The sequence below is a fragment of the Carettochelys insculpta genome, chromosome 3 (assembly GCF_033958435.1).
Source record: "Carettochelys insculpta isolate YL-2023 chromosome 3, ASM3395843v1, whole genome shotgun sequence".
In the NCBI taxonomy this organism is placed as follows: domain Eukaryota; kingdom Metazoa; phylum Chordata; order Testudines; family Carettochelyidae; genus Carettochelys; species Carettochelys insculpta.
The window spans coordinates 128,263,841-128,282,160 of record NC_134139.1 but is presented as its reverse complement, the minus strand read 5'-3'; the positions used below and the strand labels follow the sequence as shown (position 1 = coordinate 128,282,160).

Below are 18,320 nucleotides of genomic sequence, written 5' to 3'. Positions count from 1 at the left end.
ATTTTTGGGGGACGTGGGCTTCCCTGAGGCACTGAATACATTTACTATGTCCATCTGAGGCAGGCATGGCCTCCCGGCATGATTCACACTTCTTAAAACCCGGTGAGGACATTGTTTAAGCTTTAAAGTCTTTAAGGTCCTTAAGTGCTAACAGGGCACTTAGCAGTCAATCAAAGTGGCAACCGATAACCATTGACAGTTAACAAACAACGTTCAAGGCTTTCAGATAGCGGGCCCGCCTAAGGCGGCCGCCTCCATCCCTTTTCCTCGCTCCCTTTTCCTTTTAAAAACTATGTACACGCTAAGCTAACTTACTATAACAACTAAATAACAGTTAACTATAACTATTAACAATAAATAAAACAGAGTTTATCTGTCTCAGGCATTGGAGCCGGAGCGGATTCCGTCTGCAGCCGTTGGCGGTTGAGAAGGAACTGGCGGGGACCGGATCGCGCACATGACCATAAGCGAGCGAAGGACCGATGCGCATCAGCGCATGCGCGACCCGATGAAGACTGCTAGAAATTTTCCGATCTGCGGCGCCGGGGCGAACCCAACACGTACTGTGGAGCACCCACGGGGACCACTCGAAGAAGCAGCACCTTTTTCCATGTCTCTAAAGATCAAGGCACAATTCTATCTCATTGTGGGTGCATTTACACTAGGAATTAACTTCGAAGTTAGGCACTACATCGAAGTAGCCATCAGAGAGTCTACACGTATTTTCCCTTACTTTGAAGTTAACTTCAAAGTAGGGAGCCCAACTGGAATGGAGTAGTACTTCGAAATCGAGTGTGCATAGACACTCTACTTGGAAGTTGCTTGCTAACTTCCAAGTTATTTTTGTAGTGTCGACACAGCTTATGAGTACTACACCTCTTAAACTAAAGATCTGTCAGGCAGATCTTTTGTAAAAGGATAACACCTGAGAAAATAAAGAGCCTTACCTGGAGATAAAAAGGATGTGAACTGATAAAATATTTCAGTGTCCTTTTTTTGGCCAGTATATCCCACAATGCTGCCAACTTCCAAAGGAAAAGTCTTAAGATGTGCTCCAGTGGCTAGATCATGAAGCTGTAAAACATTCTTCACATCATGAAGGTAACATAAAACCAAGAAGTTGGATCTAACACAAGCAACCCATTCTGTAAAAGGTGAAACAAGGAAAAAGTAAAGTTAAAAAATCCTGACTCTACTGTGGCAACAATATAACTGTGCTTAAAAATTGCTTTAAAAAACATATAAGCTCTCATGGCATATATCTGATTAAAATTCTGCAAGCTTCAAACTCTCCCTGCAGCTGTGAAAATAAACAGCCTTTTAAAATACTAGCAAACGTTATCTACAAATATGAAAGACAAGATGTCAAAAAAACCTATTATATTCATAAGGCCTACATTCTTACAACATACATTCTAACAAATATTTTTTCAACCCCCTTGCAATTAATGCCCTCAAACAAAGAAAGGTATTTCTGTATTCAGTGTTGAATGGTTCTTGTTACTATTGTCTGTCCAGAGTTTCAAAGCTCTACCTGACACAAAACTATTGTCAAAATTTACAATTTTTCCTCATAACAGGAGTAATCTTCCTGTCAAAAACATAATAGGGAAATTATTTGTTGAGGTGTATGAGATGAAAAACTAAACTACAGCTTTTGTGCAAAGAAAATGTATGAGAATGAAAAGACTGGCAGCTTTGTACACTGCCATTTTTATATTTTTGAAGGATTTAGTGTACTATTCTAATGAACAAGTACTACTCAATGTAAGCAAGAATGCCGAACGGAATCCATGTAATCTCAAGACAGTGTTGTGAGAACACTCATGTTACGAAGTTAAGAAAAAAGATCATATACTGATTTTTCAGATGATTAATACTAAACATCGAAAAATACTAAACCTTTAAATATGATGAGCAAACTATTTTGAAGTATACAGATTAAAGGATATAAGCTAATTTTTACTTAAAAGATACCAGGCAATGTTGCTGCAAAACAAAAAAACCTAAGCATTTAGTTGTAAACAATTACAAATATTATTAAATCTTCACAGTTCATATATATCTTAAAATGTACCAATGTAAAATAATACATCGCAGATTGAAAAACAAAACCCTTTAATTCTGTCCCTGTGCTTACAATGACTCTAATTATGAATCATGTATCCTCTTACAACCATCCAGTACACTTCACATACCTTTTCCTTTTTAAGCAGAGTAGCCATAATAGTATTCTTTGGTACATATGTATTTAACATTCACACAAACTACAGTGTATGTTACAGCTACAAGAAAAAGATGAAGCTGGATATTTTTTTTTAAAAACAAACAAACATACCACCACTTTATAAGATTATTGCGAATGGCTGTAGAACTGAATTTGCTGTTATGATACTGAATGCTGTATTCCATGTATGAAATTCTCCCCATGTGAAAAGCTGAGTCTTCAAGGTCTCCTCTAGCCCACCATGGAGGGTGGGAATGCTTATGCAATGTGCAGGTGAGCTGTAAGAAGGGCTATACAATATTTAATTCTGCAGGGTCAGTGACTCAAAGCCTCTAACGAGAAAACACAGAGGAGCTGTGTTGCAACTCTCTACACTGTCTGTATATTGGGGTTTGTGTAGATTTTGTTACAACCAGCCTGTAAGGTGTTTTCAGCACTGAGTTATTTTCCTGGCTTTGGAGAGAGGCTTGGAGTAGAATTTTAGTCACAAACAACGCCTGGGAAACTGAGCTCAGAAATATGCCAACAGTTCCTGTTCAGGAGAGATTGCCAGACCATATTTTTATAAGCGTGTTGATATTTTCCGAAGGAGTCTCTTCAGTACAGTGGATTCCCTTGGGGTTAAAGATACATCTTTGTTACAGCAACAATATTTCCTTCCTAATAATTAATAAATGCAATTAGAAATCTCTCTTATTTCAACAGAAAAATGACAAAAACGTTCTTCTTTTGAAACTTTACCATACAACTCAAGATGCTCTACAGAGCGAGGCTTGGGCATTTATGTTAGCAGACTCCCAAACTGAAGGATAAAAATAAGAGAAAATGTGATAAAATAAACAACATTTTGCATTTGTATGCAACCAAATGAATAAAAACACTTTAAAATACTGAATTAAGGCTTACAAGTCTTTCTGGGGTAGGATAGTATTGTTATCCTCATTTTGAAGATGGGGAAATTGAAACACAAAGACATTAACTGAGTTGCTTCAGGTCACTGAAGTCTCCAACAACCAGGAACATGACTTATCTCTGCATCTTAAGTCTTAAATGATGAAATAAAAATAGCAGCTTTTTACTCAACATCATTCAATATTTCTGTTCAGAGTCTGTCACAGTTGTAGAGCTAGCTGAACCTCTGTTCTCCCCTCTCTGGTTTCCCAGACTGGAGCCCCACAGTTATCAGACTATGAACATTGATGAAACAAAAACAATGGTATTTGGAGATAAGAAAATAGGAAGGAAAATCAGTGTAGACAGGATTAAATTAGAGAACTTAGGAAAATCCATGTATCTGGGAAGCAACGTAACATATTATCTAGACTTTAAGAAGGAAACAGTGAAAGCAAGAGCGAGTTTGAAGGTGATGGATAAGATCTGGAAAAGCAAAGTGATTAGCTTAGGAACAAAGCTCAGTGTCTTGAAAACGTGTATTTACCAGCATGTTGTACGGATGTGAGACTTAGGTGATAATGAAAGATTCGAAGAGAAGGATACTGGCATTTGGGAGGAGTTGGGAGAATAGAAGGTCACCAAAGAGGAATTATATAAGATGATACAGCCGAAAGTGAACCTACTGCAGAAGGTTATACAATGTAAGTTATAGGTATTCAGGCATATCTGAGAATGAACGACGAACGAAAAATCAAGACCCTGGTATTCGGCATAACAGATGGTTTGAATAGGAGAGGCAGACCCCACAGAGAATGGGTAGATGATATAGTAGGTTGGTGTGGAGCTAGTTTACAGAAACTAAGCCACTCCACACTGGACAGGGAAAGATGGAAAGAAATAGTGAAGGAGGCATCAGACACCAAGAGGCGCTGAGCCCATGGTTGTTGTTGATGATGATGCCTTTCACCTCAGTATGAAGTGGATCTGCAAGTCTGCCACTCTTACACCATGTGCTGTGCTACAGTATCCTGCGTGCTGTGTCTGACCAGCAAGTCGGAGTGAGTTTGGGCTTTCCCTTCAGTTATCTACAACCAATAGACTACAATGACTCAAAACAGATTTCTGAAAACAGAAGTATTATTACTCTAGTGACAGGAGCAAACCATAGCATAAGAGAATAAGGCTTTTTAAAATCAGGAGAAGGCTTGCCTCATCCCACAGCTTACTTTGCCTCAGACCCCTAACCTTTTAGGTACATGGGTCTCAGTCTTCCTCAGAAATTGTTTGTCTCTCACTCTTCTAACCTTTTCAGGTTGCTTTGAATTCCTCCCTCCTGCAAATACTAAGTCACTTCTAGGCAGGCCAGTGAAGGGAGTCAAGCCAAGGCAACAACATGAATAGCTCTAGCACCCTCTCAAATGGTTGCTGAGAATGGTGTATCATGGACACCCTTCGCCTTTCTTGGAGCAATGCCTGACACTCAATGCTATTGAAGTCACTCAAAATATGCATACAATAAACACCACAATATCCAGGTCAAGATAACATATTTAGAAATAAGTCCACGTAACTCAAACTCTTCAGAGTCCTATCTATTCACTTTAACGACTGCTCTCTATTCCTGCTACGACTGGATGAACAGAGGGCTCTATGCTAGCTATTTTGGTGCCTTACCAAAATAATTCTTTATTTAGTTTCAACCACTAACATCTGAATAGGGTTGCCACCTTTCTCATGGCTGGCAATTGGAAGCCCAGAGGCTTTGTTGCTTCCCCCGCAAGGCTTCCCCCCACAATACCCTCCACTCATTCTTCTCCACACCTCAAGGGCTCTAGAATAAATTTTGGGTTGAGGGTGCTGAGCTGTACCCCTCCTCATCCATGTCTCTCACTGCCCTAGGCTGGGGCCATAGATGGGGGCAGCTTCAGAGACCCAGGCACAGGGCCAATGGTCATTGTCCCAGGGCCTACAGCAGACCCCAGGCAACAGTGGAAACCACCCAGTTGCTGGGACTCCAAGGTCAACAGTAGGGGCTGATGGACAAGACCCTCTGAAGCTTGCAGCCAGAACAGCAGGCAGGAGCATGACTCCTGAGCACAGGCTGGCAGCTGGGACCACAGCACAGGGTGCAAAATATGGGAGGTGCTGCAGCACGCCCTGCACAACTACTTGCTACATTTAACTGGTTAAATGGGTTGAAGAGGGCACGGAAGGGGAGGCCGCAGACAGGGGCTGCTCAATCCAGGCTGTAGTGCCCTGCTCACAGCATGCCAGGGACCAGCGGCTGTTCTGGCCTGGCTGGAGCACCCCCTTCTGTGGCACTTCTGCAGGACGGGAGGAGCTCCTGTGCGTCTGGAGCAGCTGCTGCAGATGGGGAGAGCTCCAGTCGGGTCAAAGGAGCTCCAGTCTTGGTGTGCTGGAGGAAGAGATGTTCCAGACCGACCGGAGCAGCACCTGTCTACGGCAGGAGGGGGCCAGGCCAGCCTGGTTGGAGTGGAGTGGCCTACCCAGCTGCCCCTCCCCCCCGGGGCTCCTGTTGATGGGGCTACTCTGGCACGGCTGGAGCACCCCCACCTGTGGTGGCCCTGCAGGGCTTGAGCAACCCCTTGCCTACAGCAGGTGGGAGGTTGCTTTAGCCCATACCAGTTAACCATAACTGGTAATGGTGAGGCTTATTGGTAAACCTTTAACACCCCTAATGCCTACCTCCATGCCTACCCCCCATCTCCCTGCGCTTCTCACTGGATCACCTCAAGGAACCTGTCTGCAGAGAAGAGGTGTCCCAGCTGAGCAGCAGTTGTCACGGGTTTTGTCCCAGCCCCTCCCATGATCCTGTGGTAGCTGGATTTTTGGTTTAGATGCACTTTAGAGATGCCAAAACCCCTTTTATAGAATCACAGAACACTAGGACTGGAAGGGACCTCGAGAGGCCATTGAGTCCGGACCCCTGCCCCAATGGCAGGACCAAGTACTATCTAAACCATCCCTGACAGACATCTATCTAACCTGTTCTTAAATATCTCCAGTGATGGAGATTCCACGACCTCCCTTGGCAATTTATTCCACTGTTTGACCGCCCTGACAGTTAGGAACTTTTTCCTAATGTCCAACCTAAACCTCCCTTGCTGCAGTTTAAGCCTGTTGCCTCTTGTTCTATCCTCAGAGGCCAAGAAGAACAAGTTTTCTCCTTCCTCCTTATGGCTCCCTTTCAGATACCTGAAAACTGCTATCATGTCTCCCCATAATCTTCTCTTTTCCAAACTAAACAAGCCCAATTCTTTCAACCTTTTTTCATAGGTCACATTCGCTAGCCCTTTAACCATTCTTGTCGCTCTTTTCTGGACCCTCTCTAGTTTCTCCACATCTTTTTTGAACTGTGGTGCCCAGAACTGGACACAATACTCCAGCTGAGGCCTAACCAATTTTTGAGTGGGACTTCCAGTTGAAAGCCAGACACCTGGCAACCTTAAATGGCACCCAAAGAAATGAAAAAAATGCACTGTCCAGGTAAACACAGACAGGTGGTGGCAACCCAACATGTGACGTCAGCAGCGTTACACTGGTCCAACTGAGGGCTTTAAACTCTATGGTACATAAGATTTCACACTGTTCTGAGAGCCCTCTGATGAATGACCTCTGGACACTTAATTCTGTCTTTACTGCCTTTTAAATCTGCACCTTAATATTAATTCACAAACATACACCAAGTTTTCAATTCTCTAAGAATTAAATGTAGTATTACTCAAGGCTCCTCAGTTGGGAAGGATGGGTAGGAATGCATCTCATGGCAAACGCAGATGTCCTGAGGCCTTCTTTAACCATCTTCATTTTAAAATCAGTGTCCTTTTTTTTCCCTCCTCCCCATCACTCATTGATTAGTGTTCTAAATTTATTTTTATTTTGTGTAAAGTCCCTGCTGAGAAATTAAGTAAACCGTGACAATACTTACAATTTGGGAAAGACTGATTCAAAATAAGAATGCAAAAGAATAATTATTTATGCTCTGTGCTTTTAAACATCTATCATATTAACAACCTGACATGGAAATACATTTGATTTTTCAAAGTTTTATGGAACTTGTGACGTAGGACTTGGTTCTCAAACACAAGTTAAAGCCCACAGCCTACTGTACCTGGAGGACTGGGTCAGTAAAGCCAAATGAAATTCACTCTTTTCTTGACTTTTTTCTTCTTTTTGCTATTTAACTGCACTACAAATGCAGTATAACATATTACTTTTTACCCACTGGAAAATTTTTGCCACTGGGTGATATTGGCAGAATTTCATATTTATTAATCCTGACTCACAAAATCTATTTCAATTAAAACATTGCAGTTGTTTTTGTGAAATTCAGACGAAGTTCACACCCAGAAAAGGAGAAGATACAGCTAGATCTAGGAAAAGAATTCTGAGTTACAGATTCCCAGATTTGATTCTAATCGAGAAAAACATTTATGACTGAGCATCAAAGTGCTAAAATGTTTGTGAAGTCATTTCCAACACTGTTAATTATATCTGGGTACACAATCACTATCATATTTAACCAAGCAGACAAGCAGACCCCCCCCACAACCTCTCAAAACTCATCATCGGAAGACATAGACCAGGAGTCCAGACAAATCAATTTAAAGCAGCGCCCTGACAGAACAGGTGCAAAACCACATATCTTCTCTCCTGCAGTGATCAACAGCCCCCACAACACACCTTTCAAGATCATGGATTCTACACTTGTATATCATAAAATGTGGTGTACCTTATCCAGTGCACTAAATGCCCTTATAACCATATGGATGAAACCAGATAGATGATCACCATACTCTTGAATGATCTTATGACAGAAAACAATAAAAGGAAAAGAAAAATCCTATCATCTCTTTTCACAAAGTGCTCACACTACATCTGACCTTATCAATCTTCATCTTCACAGGAAACCTGCACAAAACTCTCAAAAGCTTAAATTATTTACTCTTCTAGATGCTAAAAATCATGGACTGAATGGAGACATCAAATTTATGGCTTATTACAACACTATAATCCATTACCTTCCTCTTTGTTCTGTTACTGAAGACGTGTTAGCAGGCCACCCTACCTTGAATGATCCCCTACTTTATGTGCTAAGTATGTATGGGTCTTTTCCATGAAAGCTCATTACCTAATAAATAATACTATTAGTCTTTAAGGTGCTACAGGACTGTTTGCTTTGTTTTAGTTATGTTAAACAATCCAACTGGCATTTTGCTGTGCGTTTAGGCGTAATTTTCCCACACATTGAGAAGAAATCTGTGTGGCTCAAAAGCTTGGTTCTCAAATGAACAGAAGCTGGCTCAGTACAGGATATTACCTCACACATCTTGTCTCTCTAAGCAGCAAATAGTCATTTGACCTTTGAATTCTTATAGCTTTTGTAGGAGCTGTTTCATTACCATGTCATCTTTGTATCAAACAAAACCAAATTCACTTGACTCTAAGGCTTTCATGGCAATAAATTATTAACTGCCTTCTGCTGTAATTATGTTTTTCCAAGACAAATCTTGGAAGAATTAAAACAATATGATATTATGTCAGAAATGGCAGGCTAGTCTCTCTTCACGGCAATAGCTTACTCTTTAGAAATAAAAGATTCTGGTTTCATCAGATGAAATCTGGTGGTTTTACTTTTTTTTTTCTTTTATTCAGAGCTATGTTTCAAGATCATTACAAGCATTTATGCTTACTTTGGCATATTGGAATGCAGCAGTTTAATTTATGGGTGTCATATATAGTCAAACTGTTTTAGATTCATTTTAATGTAGTCTGATATTTATATTTAATCCCTATTATCTAATGAAATTACTCACCCATTGCAACACTTACTTTGCATAACTGTCTCTATAAAGCTAAATATTAAGTACATGCAAGGCTTAAATTCTCAGAATATTTCTTGGAGTCTCCCACATTGCCAACATGCTATAGAAACTCCAGGAAAGTTGACAATATTTGCTGGAACTTCACACCAGACATTATATTTTGTCTCTCATAGGCCATGTCTACACTAGCCAAAAACTTCGAAATGGCCATGCAAATGGCCATTTCGAAGTTTACTAATGAAGAGCTGAAATACACATTCAGCGCCTCACTAGCATGTGGGCGGCCACGGCACTTCGAAATTGACATGGCTCACCGCCGCACGGCTCGTCCAGACGGGGTTCCTTTTCGAAAGGACCCCGGCTACTTCGAAGTCTCCTTATTCCTATCTGTTCATGGGAATAAGGGGACTTCGAAGTAGCCAGGGTCCTTTCGAAAAGAAGCCCCGTCTGGACGAGCTGTGTGGCGGTGAGCTGACTCAATTTCGAAGTGCCACGGTCACCCACATGCTAATGAGGCGCTGAGTATGTATTTCAGCGCTTCATTAGTAAACTGTGAAATGGCCCTTTGCATGGCCATTTCGAAGTTTTTGGCTAGTGTAGACACGGCCATAGTGTTTTGCTGCTCTCCAAGTAGGAACAGTGAAATTTTGTTTATCCAGATCACAAGCACCCAAAATTTTCAGTTCTCTGCAGCCGCGTCTACGTGAGCCAGCTACTTCGAAGTAGCCGTGCCAACTTTGAAATAGCGCCCGCCATGTCTACACGTGGCGAGCACTATTTCAAAGTTGAAATCGACGTAAGGCAGCGAGACGTCGAAGTCGCTATCCCCAACAGGAGATGGGAATAGCGCCCTACTTCGACGTTGAACGTTGAAGTAGGGCACGTGAAGACAATCTGCGTCCCGCAACATCGAAATAGCGGGGTCCTCCATGGCGGCCATCAGCTGAGGGGTTGAGAGACACTCTGCCCAGCCCCTGCAGGGCTCTGTGGTTGCCGTGTGCAGCATCCCTTAGCCCAGGGCTTTTGGCTGCTGCTGCTGGGGGTCCAAGGTGCTTCCACGGGATGTGCGGGCTTGTGGCTCTGCAGACCATGTGCTGTGCAGACTGAGTGTGTCTGGGAAGGGCCCTTTAAGGGAGCATCTTGCTGTTGCCCAGGAAGTGCTAGTCCGCCCTGTGACCCTGTCTGCAGCTGTTCCTGGCACCCTTATTTCGATGTGGGCCACTTTGGTGTGTACATGCTCCCCTGCAGCACCTACTTCGATGTAGTGCCGTCCTACGGCACCAGCCCTGGAGGACATGTAGACGCTATTCATCGAAATAGCTTATTTCGATTTTGCTACATCGATGTAGCATACCCGTGTAGACGAAGCTTGCAGGGCAGATATGCCCAGTGATGTTTGGATTCAAGTATGTGAGCAATTCTTTAGTCTTTGAACGCCAGAGCCCTGAGTATTCCCACTTATCTGGATCTTTAATTATCAAAATAAAGTCCTAGCTCCATCTGAAGAGTTAAGTTTCCTAGATGTATTACAAATATTATACAAATATACACACAGTAAATTTGATTTTGCATGTAGAATGAAAAAGACTAGCAGAAATCTGCTGGGAAATACTTCCTCATGTACTAAAACAAAAAATCAAAGTAGAACACATCTGACAAAAGTAGTAACAAAATTTATTAGTGTGCTTCTGCCAAAATCCATAGCATTTGGGCACTGAAAGATTTTAATCCATATATTTAACTCAAACCATTATTATCACATTGATACGACATGTTACTTAAATACAACTTCACAGATTGATGAACAGTGAACAGATGACCAGAATGGAAGATAATTTGTCACTTGTAATATTTATCACGCATATAGCACTGACAAATACTCTGCCCTGCACAAGTAAAAGATAAAGTATGTCCCTGTGTCAAAGAACTTACAATCTAAAATAGAGAAACAGAAGGATATCAATAATAGAGTATGACCAAGCAGTGCTTGTCATTTTTGCAATCCCAAAACCTTGGGGCAGCCAAAGGCCCATTTGACCTTGAATACCACTTGGAAAAGCATGAGCCATTTCCCCTGCAAATAACCCCTGTACCAGGAATAGAGATTGAAAATGGTGGTGTAGAGCTGGCTAACGTGGCTCTGTGCCTTTTGGGGATTCCTCATGCTGGGGGATTTCAGCTCAGCTGCCAATTTAAAGCTGCTTTCCAGGCCTTTTGTGGCACATCAAAGCCAGGGCAAGGCTAGGCTGCAGCCCAAAGACTGCTGGATACACCAGAAAATCCAGAGAAGAGAAACATAGGTCTTAAAAAATTATCGTAATGAACTCTCAGCTTCCAGTGTCATGGAAGAAGTGATGTAACAGTGATTTCAAAGAAAAGACAGAGGGTGTTGAATTGTTTAGAATATAGCAGTCACTATAGGTGTACACAGGATTCTATGATTTCACCACCAAATGTAAAACAAATAAAAACACAACAAAACAAAACAAAAAACAAAAAACTATGCTTGAGAAAGTTTGGGCAGAACAAGTGAAGTGATTTGAATAAAAACTTGGAAAGAAATGTGCAGTTTTCAAAACAGCCATTATTACGTTAGTCAGGTAATTATACAACCTACTGCAGGGAACATAAAAGTTACCAAAATGCATGAAATGCATCTGTGAAACACTTGAACAACAGTGCACCAGTATAGACTTTTCCACAATATCTACAATTACTTCAGGCACATAAATACTAAGAATTTCCCCAAATGAGTGCATTTTCAAAAACTCCTGACTTAATGCAAAGTTTGGAAATTTATCATACTACCTTATTTTAATTCGTTCGGAATCAGAAGGCCCTGCTTTGACTTTTTCTTAGAAAATAAAATCAAATATTCTACCCACCTCCTTTATGCCCTCAAACCCAGCTTTGCCTTTCAGCATGCCCTGTTCCTGTCAGTTCAAGAAAGATGGCTTAAAACTGCATCTCAAAGCTTGATCCCCAGGCTTGTTGTGTGCCTTATGGCTGTTAGGCTGGCTTGTATTTTTGTCTGCTTACTAGGCCCTGGTAAATATATTTGAGTGTCAGAGGGGTAGTTGAATTAGTTTATACTTCAAAAGCAACAAGACGTCCTGTGGCACCTTATAGACTAACAGATATTTTGAAGAGCATATCTGAGTGGCTGACAAATGTTAAATCAATCTCCACAAAGCCCCATGAAATGGAGACATAATCAAAAAAGCAAGCAATTTGACCATGGTCACACAACAAGTCTGTGACAAATGTAGGAACCCAACCTACATATTTCAAGTCTCAGTCTAATGCTTTAACCAAAATTATCCTTCAACTCAAAAGATTCCCAAAAGATACAAATAAGGAGAAAAAAGCAGTCTAAGAGACAAGGCCTTTTCACTCACTAGCAGACTGACACTTGGGGAAAAACAAAAAACATAACCTCTTTTATTTGGTTTATATTCTTACCTAGCACGTCTCTCTCATGTTTGGGGACAAGCACTTTCCATTTGGATTCATCTGAATCGTTGAAGTCAATATTGATTAATCGATAATTTGGAGCATGGCGGTTTGTCTTGAAAGTGAACACTGTTCCCTCATTGGTGACATATTCATACTCTCCATCAAAGTTGTCTATCAGCTTCACCCATTGGAGAATCCCTAAGACAAAACAAATCATTCATGTTAATTCCTTACTCTAAACAAGAAACATTTTATTTAAATACTTTCCAGTAAAGTCCTTCTGACTGCACAGTAGATTCCTTCTCCTGCTATAATAATGGGTGTAGTAGTTATTACTGCATAGCATTACAAACAAGCCAGACTTCATATACATCAGCAGTGATCTTACCAATTTAGAAATTATATTACAACACACTGTTACTTTACAGCATTTGGTAGTTACCCAATGGAGGACTCGGTACAAATGTTTTTTAAAAAGTATTTTTTAAGTGTGTGTGGCATAAACCTCTGATTTTTGTAGGAACTCTTAAAAACATCTCAATGGGTAAAAATGACAGCAGTTGCTTTTAAATCTGAATTGGCTTAATTCTGTCACTTTCTACTGAAATCTTAGAATTGAATACATTTGTGGATGGGAATGGACTATGTGAAAGACTGCAATACTTTTACCTTTTCACTATGATTATATAAGCCCAAGAAAAAAAAGGAGGCAAGAATAAACCAGATACACTTACTATAGATCTGCTATGTACAGAACTTAACCAGTAAGTTAAACGTCTCTTACAAGCAGCACCTGCTATTCTGAAAATCAAGTTCCTTATTAAAGTAGAGGATACAAGAAAATCATAAATCACCTACCTTGGTATTCAAAAACATCCCAAAAGAACTGAGCTTTGATTTTACACTATCAAGGACAGAGAGAGCTAGAGATTCAAAGGCCAGAAGGTACCACTGTGATCATCTATTCTGACCTCCAGTATTGGAGAAGCCACAGAATTTCTCCAACATAATTCCCAGAGCATAATGTTTAGGAAAAAAATACTTATCGACCTCCATCGTAGCCCTCAGTAAACTGTTCCCATGGTTAATTACTCTCACTGTTAACAATGTACACATTATTTCCGTTCTGAATTTGTCTATCTTCAACTTCCAGCCATTGGATTGTTAGACCTTCTCAGCTAGACTGAAAAGCCTATTATTAAATATTTGTTCCACATATGGGTAATTATAGACTTAGCCTGTTCTTTGGTAAGCTAAACAAACAATCCATATGCATAGGTAAACTGACATATAACGAATGAGCTCCATAAAACACCAAAATTTGTTTTTAAAGCACCCCCTAATTCAGAAACAATATTAAATGAAATAATACAAGGAGAGATAATTGAGCTTTAAGAGCCGCAAGTAAAAACACAAAACAAAACAATCACTAGGAAGGCTAGTGGATGGCTCAGGCCACTTTAACCCCATTAAAGGCAACTAGTTAGTTTATCAGAGCCTTCTAACAGATGTATTATTGTTACTTTTCTTAATTGCTGCCTTGATTTGTGAAACTTTCCTCATCTTCACATGGAAGACTATGTATGTGTCAACTAAATCTATTTATATCACAGCAATACAATGTTTTTGTTTTATCACTGACCTTTAGCTCCTATGAAATAATCTACAGTGAAATGAAAGCTACCGGGGAAGTGCCTTATTAGATCAGACCTGTGTTTTACCTAATCCAACATTCTGTTTCTCTGACAGTGCCCAGCACCACTTGGAGAATCCTGATTCCCACTAAGTCAATGGGAGTTCTGACATGGACTTAAATGGAGCCAACATTTCACCTCAGAGGCATAAAAAGAAGGTCTATGTTTTATCAAAACTTTAGAATAATAGTTGGGGATTGTTTCCAAGCCCGATGCCTAACATTTAGTATCCCTTCCAAAATATGTATTATAATAGTTAATAATAACGCTATTCTTGCTGTCCATACACATGTCCATTTTTAATTTGACTCCTGCTAAATTTTACAGGGGTGAGGAGCTAATGGCTCACAGGCTGGTTTGTCTGGATCCAGCCTGCGAGGCTCAGGGCTCAGGCCCCCTGGCAGTGGGGAGCCCAAGCTGGCACTCCAACACCACCCTCTCCAGCAAGGCTGCAGCACCTTAGTGTCAGATACCTGCTGTGCAGGGAACCTAAGTCTCACAGTCCAGAACAAAGGCAGCCCAGGGCCAGATCAGACCTGCGGCCTCTGTCTAGCCAAGGAAAGAGAAGTTACTCACCGCAGTAACGATGGTTCTTCGAGATGTGTCCCCGTGGGTGCTCCACAATAAGTGTCGGGCTCGCCCCAGCGCCACAGATCGGAAACTTTCCAGCAGTTTCTCTCGGACCACGCATGCGCCGGTGCGCACCGCTCCCTTGTGCGCCCCCGGCCACGTGCGCGATCCGGTCCTTGCCAGTTCCTTGACCAACCGCCTCGGATGCTCCTGAAAAACACTAAACAGAGATCCGAAGCGGGGAGGATGGGCGGGTGGTGGAGCACCCACGGGGACACATCTCGAAGAACCATCGTTACTACGGTGAGTAACTTCTCTTTCTTCTACGAGTGTCCCCGTGGGTGCTCCACAATAGGTGACTACCCAGCAGTAACCCAAGTAAGGAGGTGGGTAATCAGTTTATGTGCAGCTTGCCCCCGAGAGGACTGCTGTCGACAGACGGGCATCCTCTTCTAATACCCAGTGCAGAGCATAATGTTTGGCAAAGGTGTCATAGGATGACCAGGTCACCGCTCTACAGATGTCTTTTAACGCGATGCCCTTGAAAAAGGCTGTTGACGCCGCCACCGCCCTGCTGGAGTGGGCCCTGGGCGGGACCAGCAAAGGAGTCTTTCAAAGTTCGTAGCACATTTTTATACACGACACAATGTGCTTCGAGATTCTCTGTGAAGAGAGACCCTCCCTTTCGACCTGGGAGCGAAAGAGACTAGAAGCCTGTCCGTTTTCCGGAAGGACTTAGTTCTGTCTATGTAGAAGGCCAATGCCCTCCTCACGTCCAGGAGATGTAGGCGTGCCTCCTTGCCGGAGCTGTGAGGCTTCGGGTAAAACGAGGGTAAAACTATAGGTTCGTTAAGGTGGAACTCTGAAGAAACTTTCGGAACAAAGGCTGGGTGCAGCCGTAAGGTTACCGCCTCCTTTGAGAATACTGTGCAGGGCGGCGTTGCCATAACCGCTGAGAGCTCGCTCACCCTGCGAGCTGACATGATTGCAAGAAGGAAGGTCGTTTTTATCGTAAGTAGACGTAGGGGAATTTTGGCTAAGGGTTCAAAAGGTGGGCCCGTTAGTGCACTGAGCACCAGGTCCAAGTTCCACGATGGTGGAAGCAGTTTCCGAGGGGGGTACAGGTTTACCAGCCCCTTCAGGAACCTGGTAACAATAGGATGGGCAAACACTGTGGGCCCTTCCTCTTCATGCCAAAAAGCCAATATAGCGGTGAGATGGACCTTTAGCGAGGATAGGGAGAGCCCGCCTCTTTTGAGGCCCAGTAAGTATTCTAGTATTACAGGTATAGGAACATCAAGGGGAGCTAACTGCTTGGCAGAACACCATGCAGTGAATCGAGTCCATTTCTGCTTGTAGGTCCTTCCTGGTGGAGGTCCTTCGGCTACTCTCCAGGACTTGTTGTACTCCCTCCGTACACGTACTCTCTAGGGAGCTGAGCCACGGATTAACCATGCTTGTAGGCGCAGACCTTGAGGGTGTGGGTGCACTATGGACCCCTGGGCCTGCGTGAGTAGGTCCGGCGCCACTGGAAGGGGAAGCGGTGGGCAGTCCGACGTGCGCAGAAGCAAGGGGAACCATTGCTGTCGATCCCACGTTGGGACTACTAGGATCATACGGGCTCTCTCCCTCCTGGCTTTCTGCAAGACCTTGTGGATGAGCACTGTGGGGGGAAATGCGTAAAGCAGGGGGCCCTTCCACGAAATCGCAAATGTGTCCCCCAGGGAACCCCGCCCCAATCCTGCCCTGGAGCAGTACTGGGGTCACTTCTTGTTGTGCTGAGTGGCAAACAGGTCTATCTGGGGAAACCCCCATGTATGAAAGTTTGGTCGTAGCAGATCGGAACGGATCTGCCATTCGTGCGTGAGTGCAAAGCTCCTGCTCAGCTGGTCTGCTTTCACGTTGTGAGCGCCTGGTAAGTACGAGGCCTTCAACGTTATGTTGTTGGCGATGCACCAGTTCCACAGCCGGACTGCTTCCACACATAGGGCACGGGATCGAGCTCCTCCTTGTCGATTTATACAAAACATGGTGGAGGTATTGTCTGTATTGATCCCGACTACTTTGCCTTGTATGGGTTCTCGAAAGTGTTTGCAGGCGTTGAACACTGCTCTGAGCTTTAGTATATTTATATGCAGTGACTGTTCCGTAGGGGACCACAGTCCTTGCGTCACCTTGTTGTCGATGTGTGCTCCCCACCCTACATGGGAAGCATCGGTAGTAAGAAAAATAGAGATTTGTGGTTGGTGAAAGGGTACCCCTGTTAGCATGTTAGCATGTTCTTGGAGTTTACCCACCTTACTGGAATGAAGGACCGAATCGGTTGACAGCTGCAAACAGCTTCTGCGTGTCAAAGGGGAGATCAACAATTTTTGCCTGCAGATCCCTCGGGATACCCAATGTCTGAAGCCAGGATTCCCTGAGTATGACCACTGCCGTAGCCGTTGAACCGCAGAGCGTGCCACCGTGTCCGCCACGTCCAGGGCGATCTGGACTCCCGTCCTCGAAGCTGCACAGGCCTCCTGCACGATGGCCTTCAGCACCGGCTTCTTATCTTCCGGAAGCAAGTCCATGAGAGAAGTAAACCTGGAGTAATTATCGAAATTATGGTTTGCTAGATGTGCTGCATAATTTGCCATTCTCAACAGGAGGGTAGAGGAGGAGTATACCTTCCTGCCGAATAGCTCTAGCTTCTTGGCATCTCTGTCTGTGCCCCCCTCTTTGTACTGGGAAGTCCTTGATCTCTGCTGAGACGATTCTACCACCAGTGAATTTGGTTGTGGGTGACTAAACAGAAACTCCATGCCCTTCGCCGGGACGAAGTATTTCTTATCTGATCTCTCGTTTATAGGTGGAGCGGAAGCCGGGGTCTGCCATATGGTGGTGGCTGACTCCATGATTGCTTCGTCGAGCGGGATAGTGATTTTGGATGAGGCCGGAGGTCTCAGATTTTTGGGGAGCTTGTGGTGCTTCTCCTGCACCTCTGCTGTTTGGATGTCTTGCGTGAAAGCCACCCTTTTAAACAGCTCCTGAAACTGTTTGAGGTCATCCGGGGGAGCAACATCCCCGGGGGCCGTAGCCTTGTCGGGGGAGGACAAGGAGGAACCACTAGGGTAAGCCTCCCTCGAACTTTCAGGGTCCTGCTGTCGGTGGTACACCCTCTCGCTAGAGGCTTGCGAGGGAAAAATCTCAGGGTTCCAATATCAATTCCCCCTGAGACCGCTGTGTTTCTGTCCCCGTCCGTGAGTGCCCACGGGGGTATTGGACGGTCGAGGCGGACCTGCCCCTGGGTCTATGCCTGTGGTGTCTATGCCCAGCATGGTAAGGGCGACCATGGCAGCACGGGCATGGGTCCGGGGATGGAGACCTGGACCACTCTCGAGGTGCATACTCCCGATGTCTGGGAGAGCGAGATCTTCTCGATGACTGAGACAGTGGTGAAACTGGTTTGTGATAGTACTCCAGGGGATCCAATCCCAGAAAAGGCAAAGGTGGCCCGAGCCACGGTGACGCTGGTTGGAGGAACGGAGAAGGAGGCTCTGGGTAGGCTGGAGGAGACCCATGCCTTCTGGTTGGCATGCGCAGCATAAGGGGAGGGCTCGTTGAAAGGAGCACTGCAGCCCTGTCCGGAGA

General features: G+C 43.6%; 1 protein-coding gene across 2 annotated transcripts in view; it reads right to left on the bottom strand.

Moving 5' to 3' along the window:
• PREP (prolyl endopeptidase) overlaps positions 1-18,320 on the bottom strand; it is a 201,297-nt gene that overhangs the window by 72,612 nt on the left and 110,365 nt on the right. For both annotated transcript variants that reach the window (XM_074990809.1, XM_074990810.1), the window contains 2 exons: positions 12,430-12,621; positions 948-1,145 (listed from right to left, as the gene is read on the bottom strand). In XM_074990809.1, coding sequence (XP_074846910.1) covers positions 948-1,145; positions 12,430-12,621 — 390 coding nt within the window. The remainder of the gene's footprint in view (positions 1-947; positions 1,146-12,429; positions 12,622-18,320) is intronic.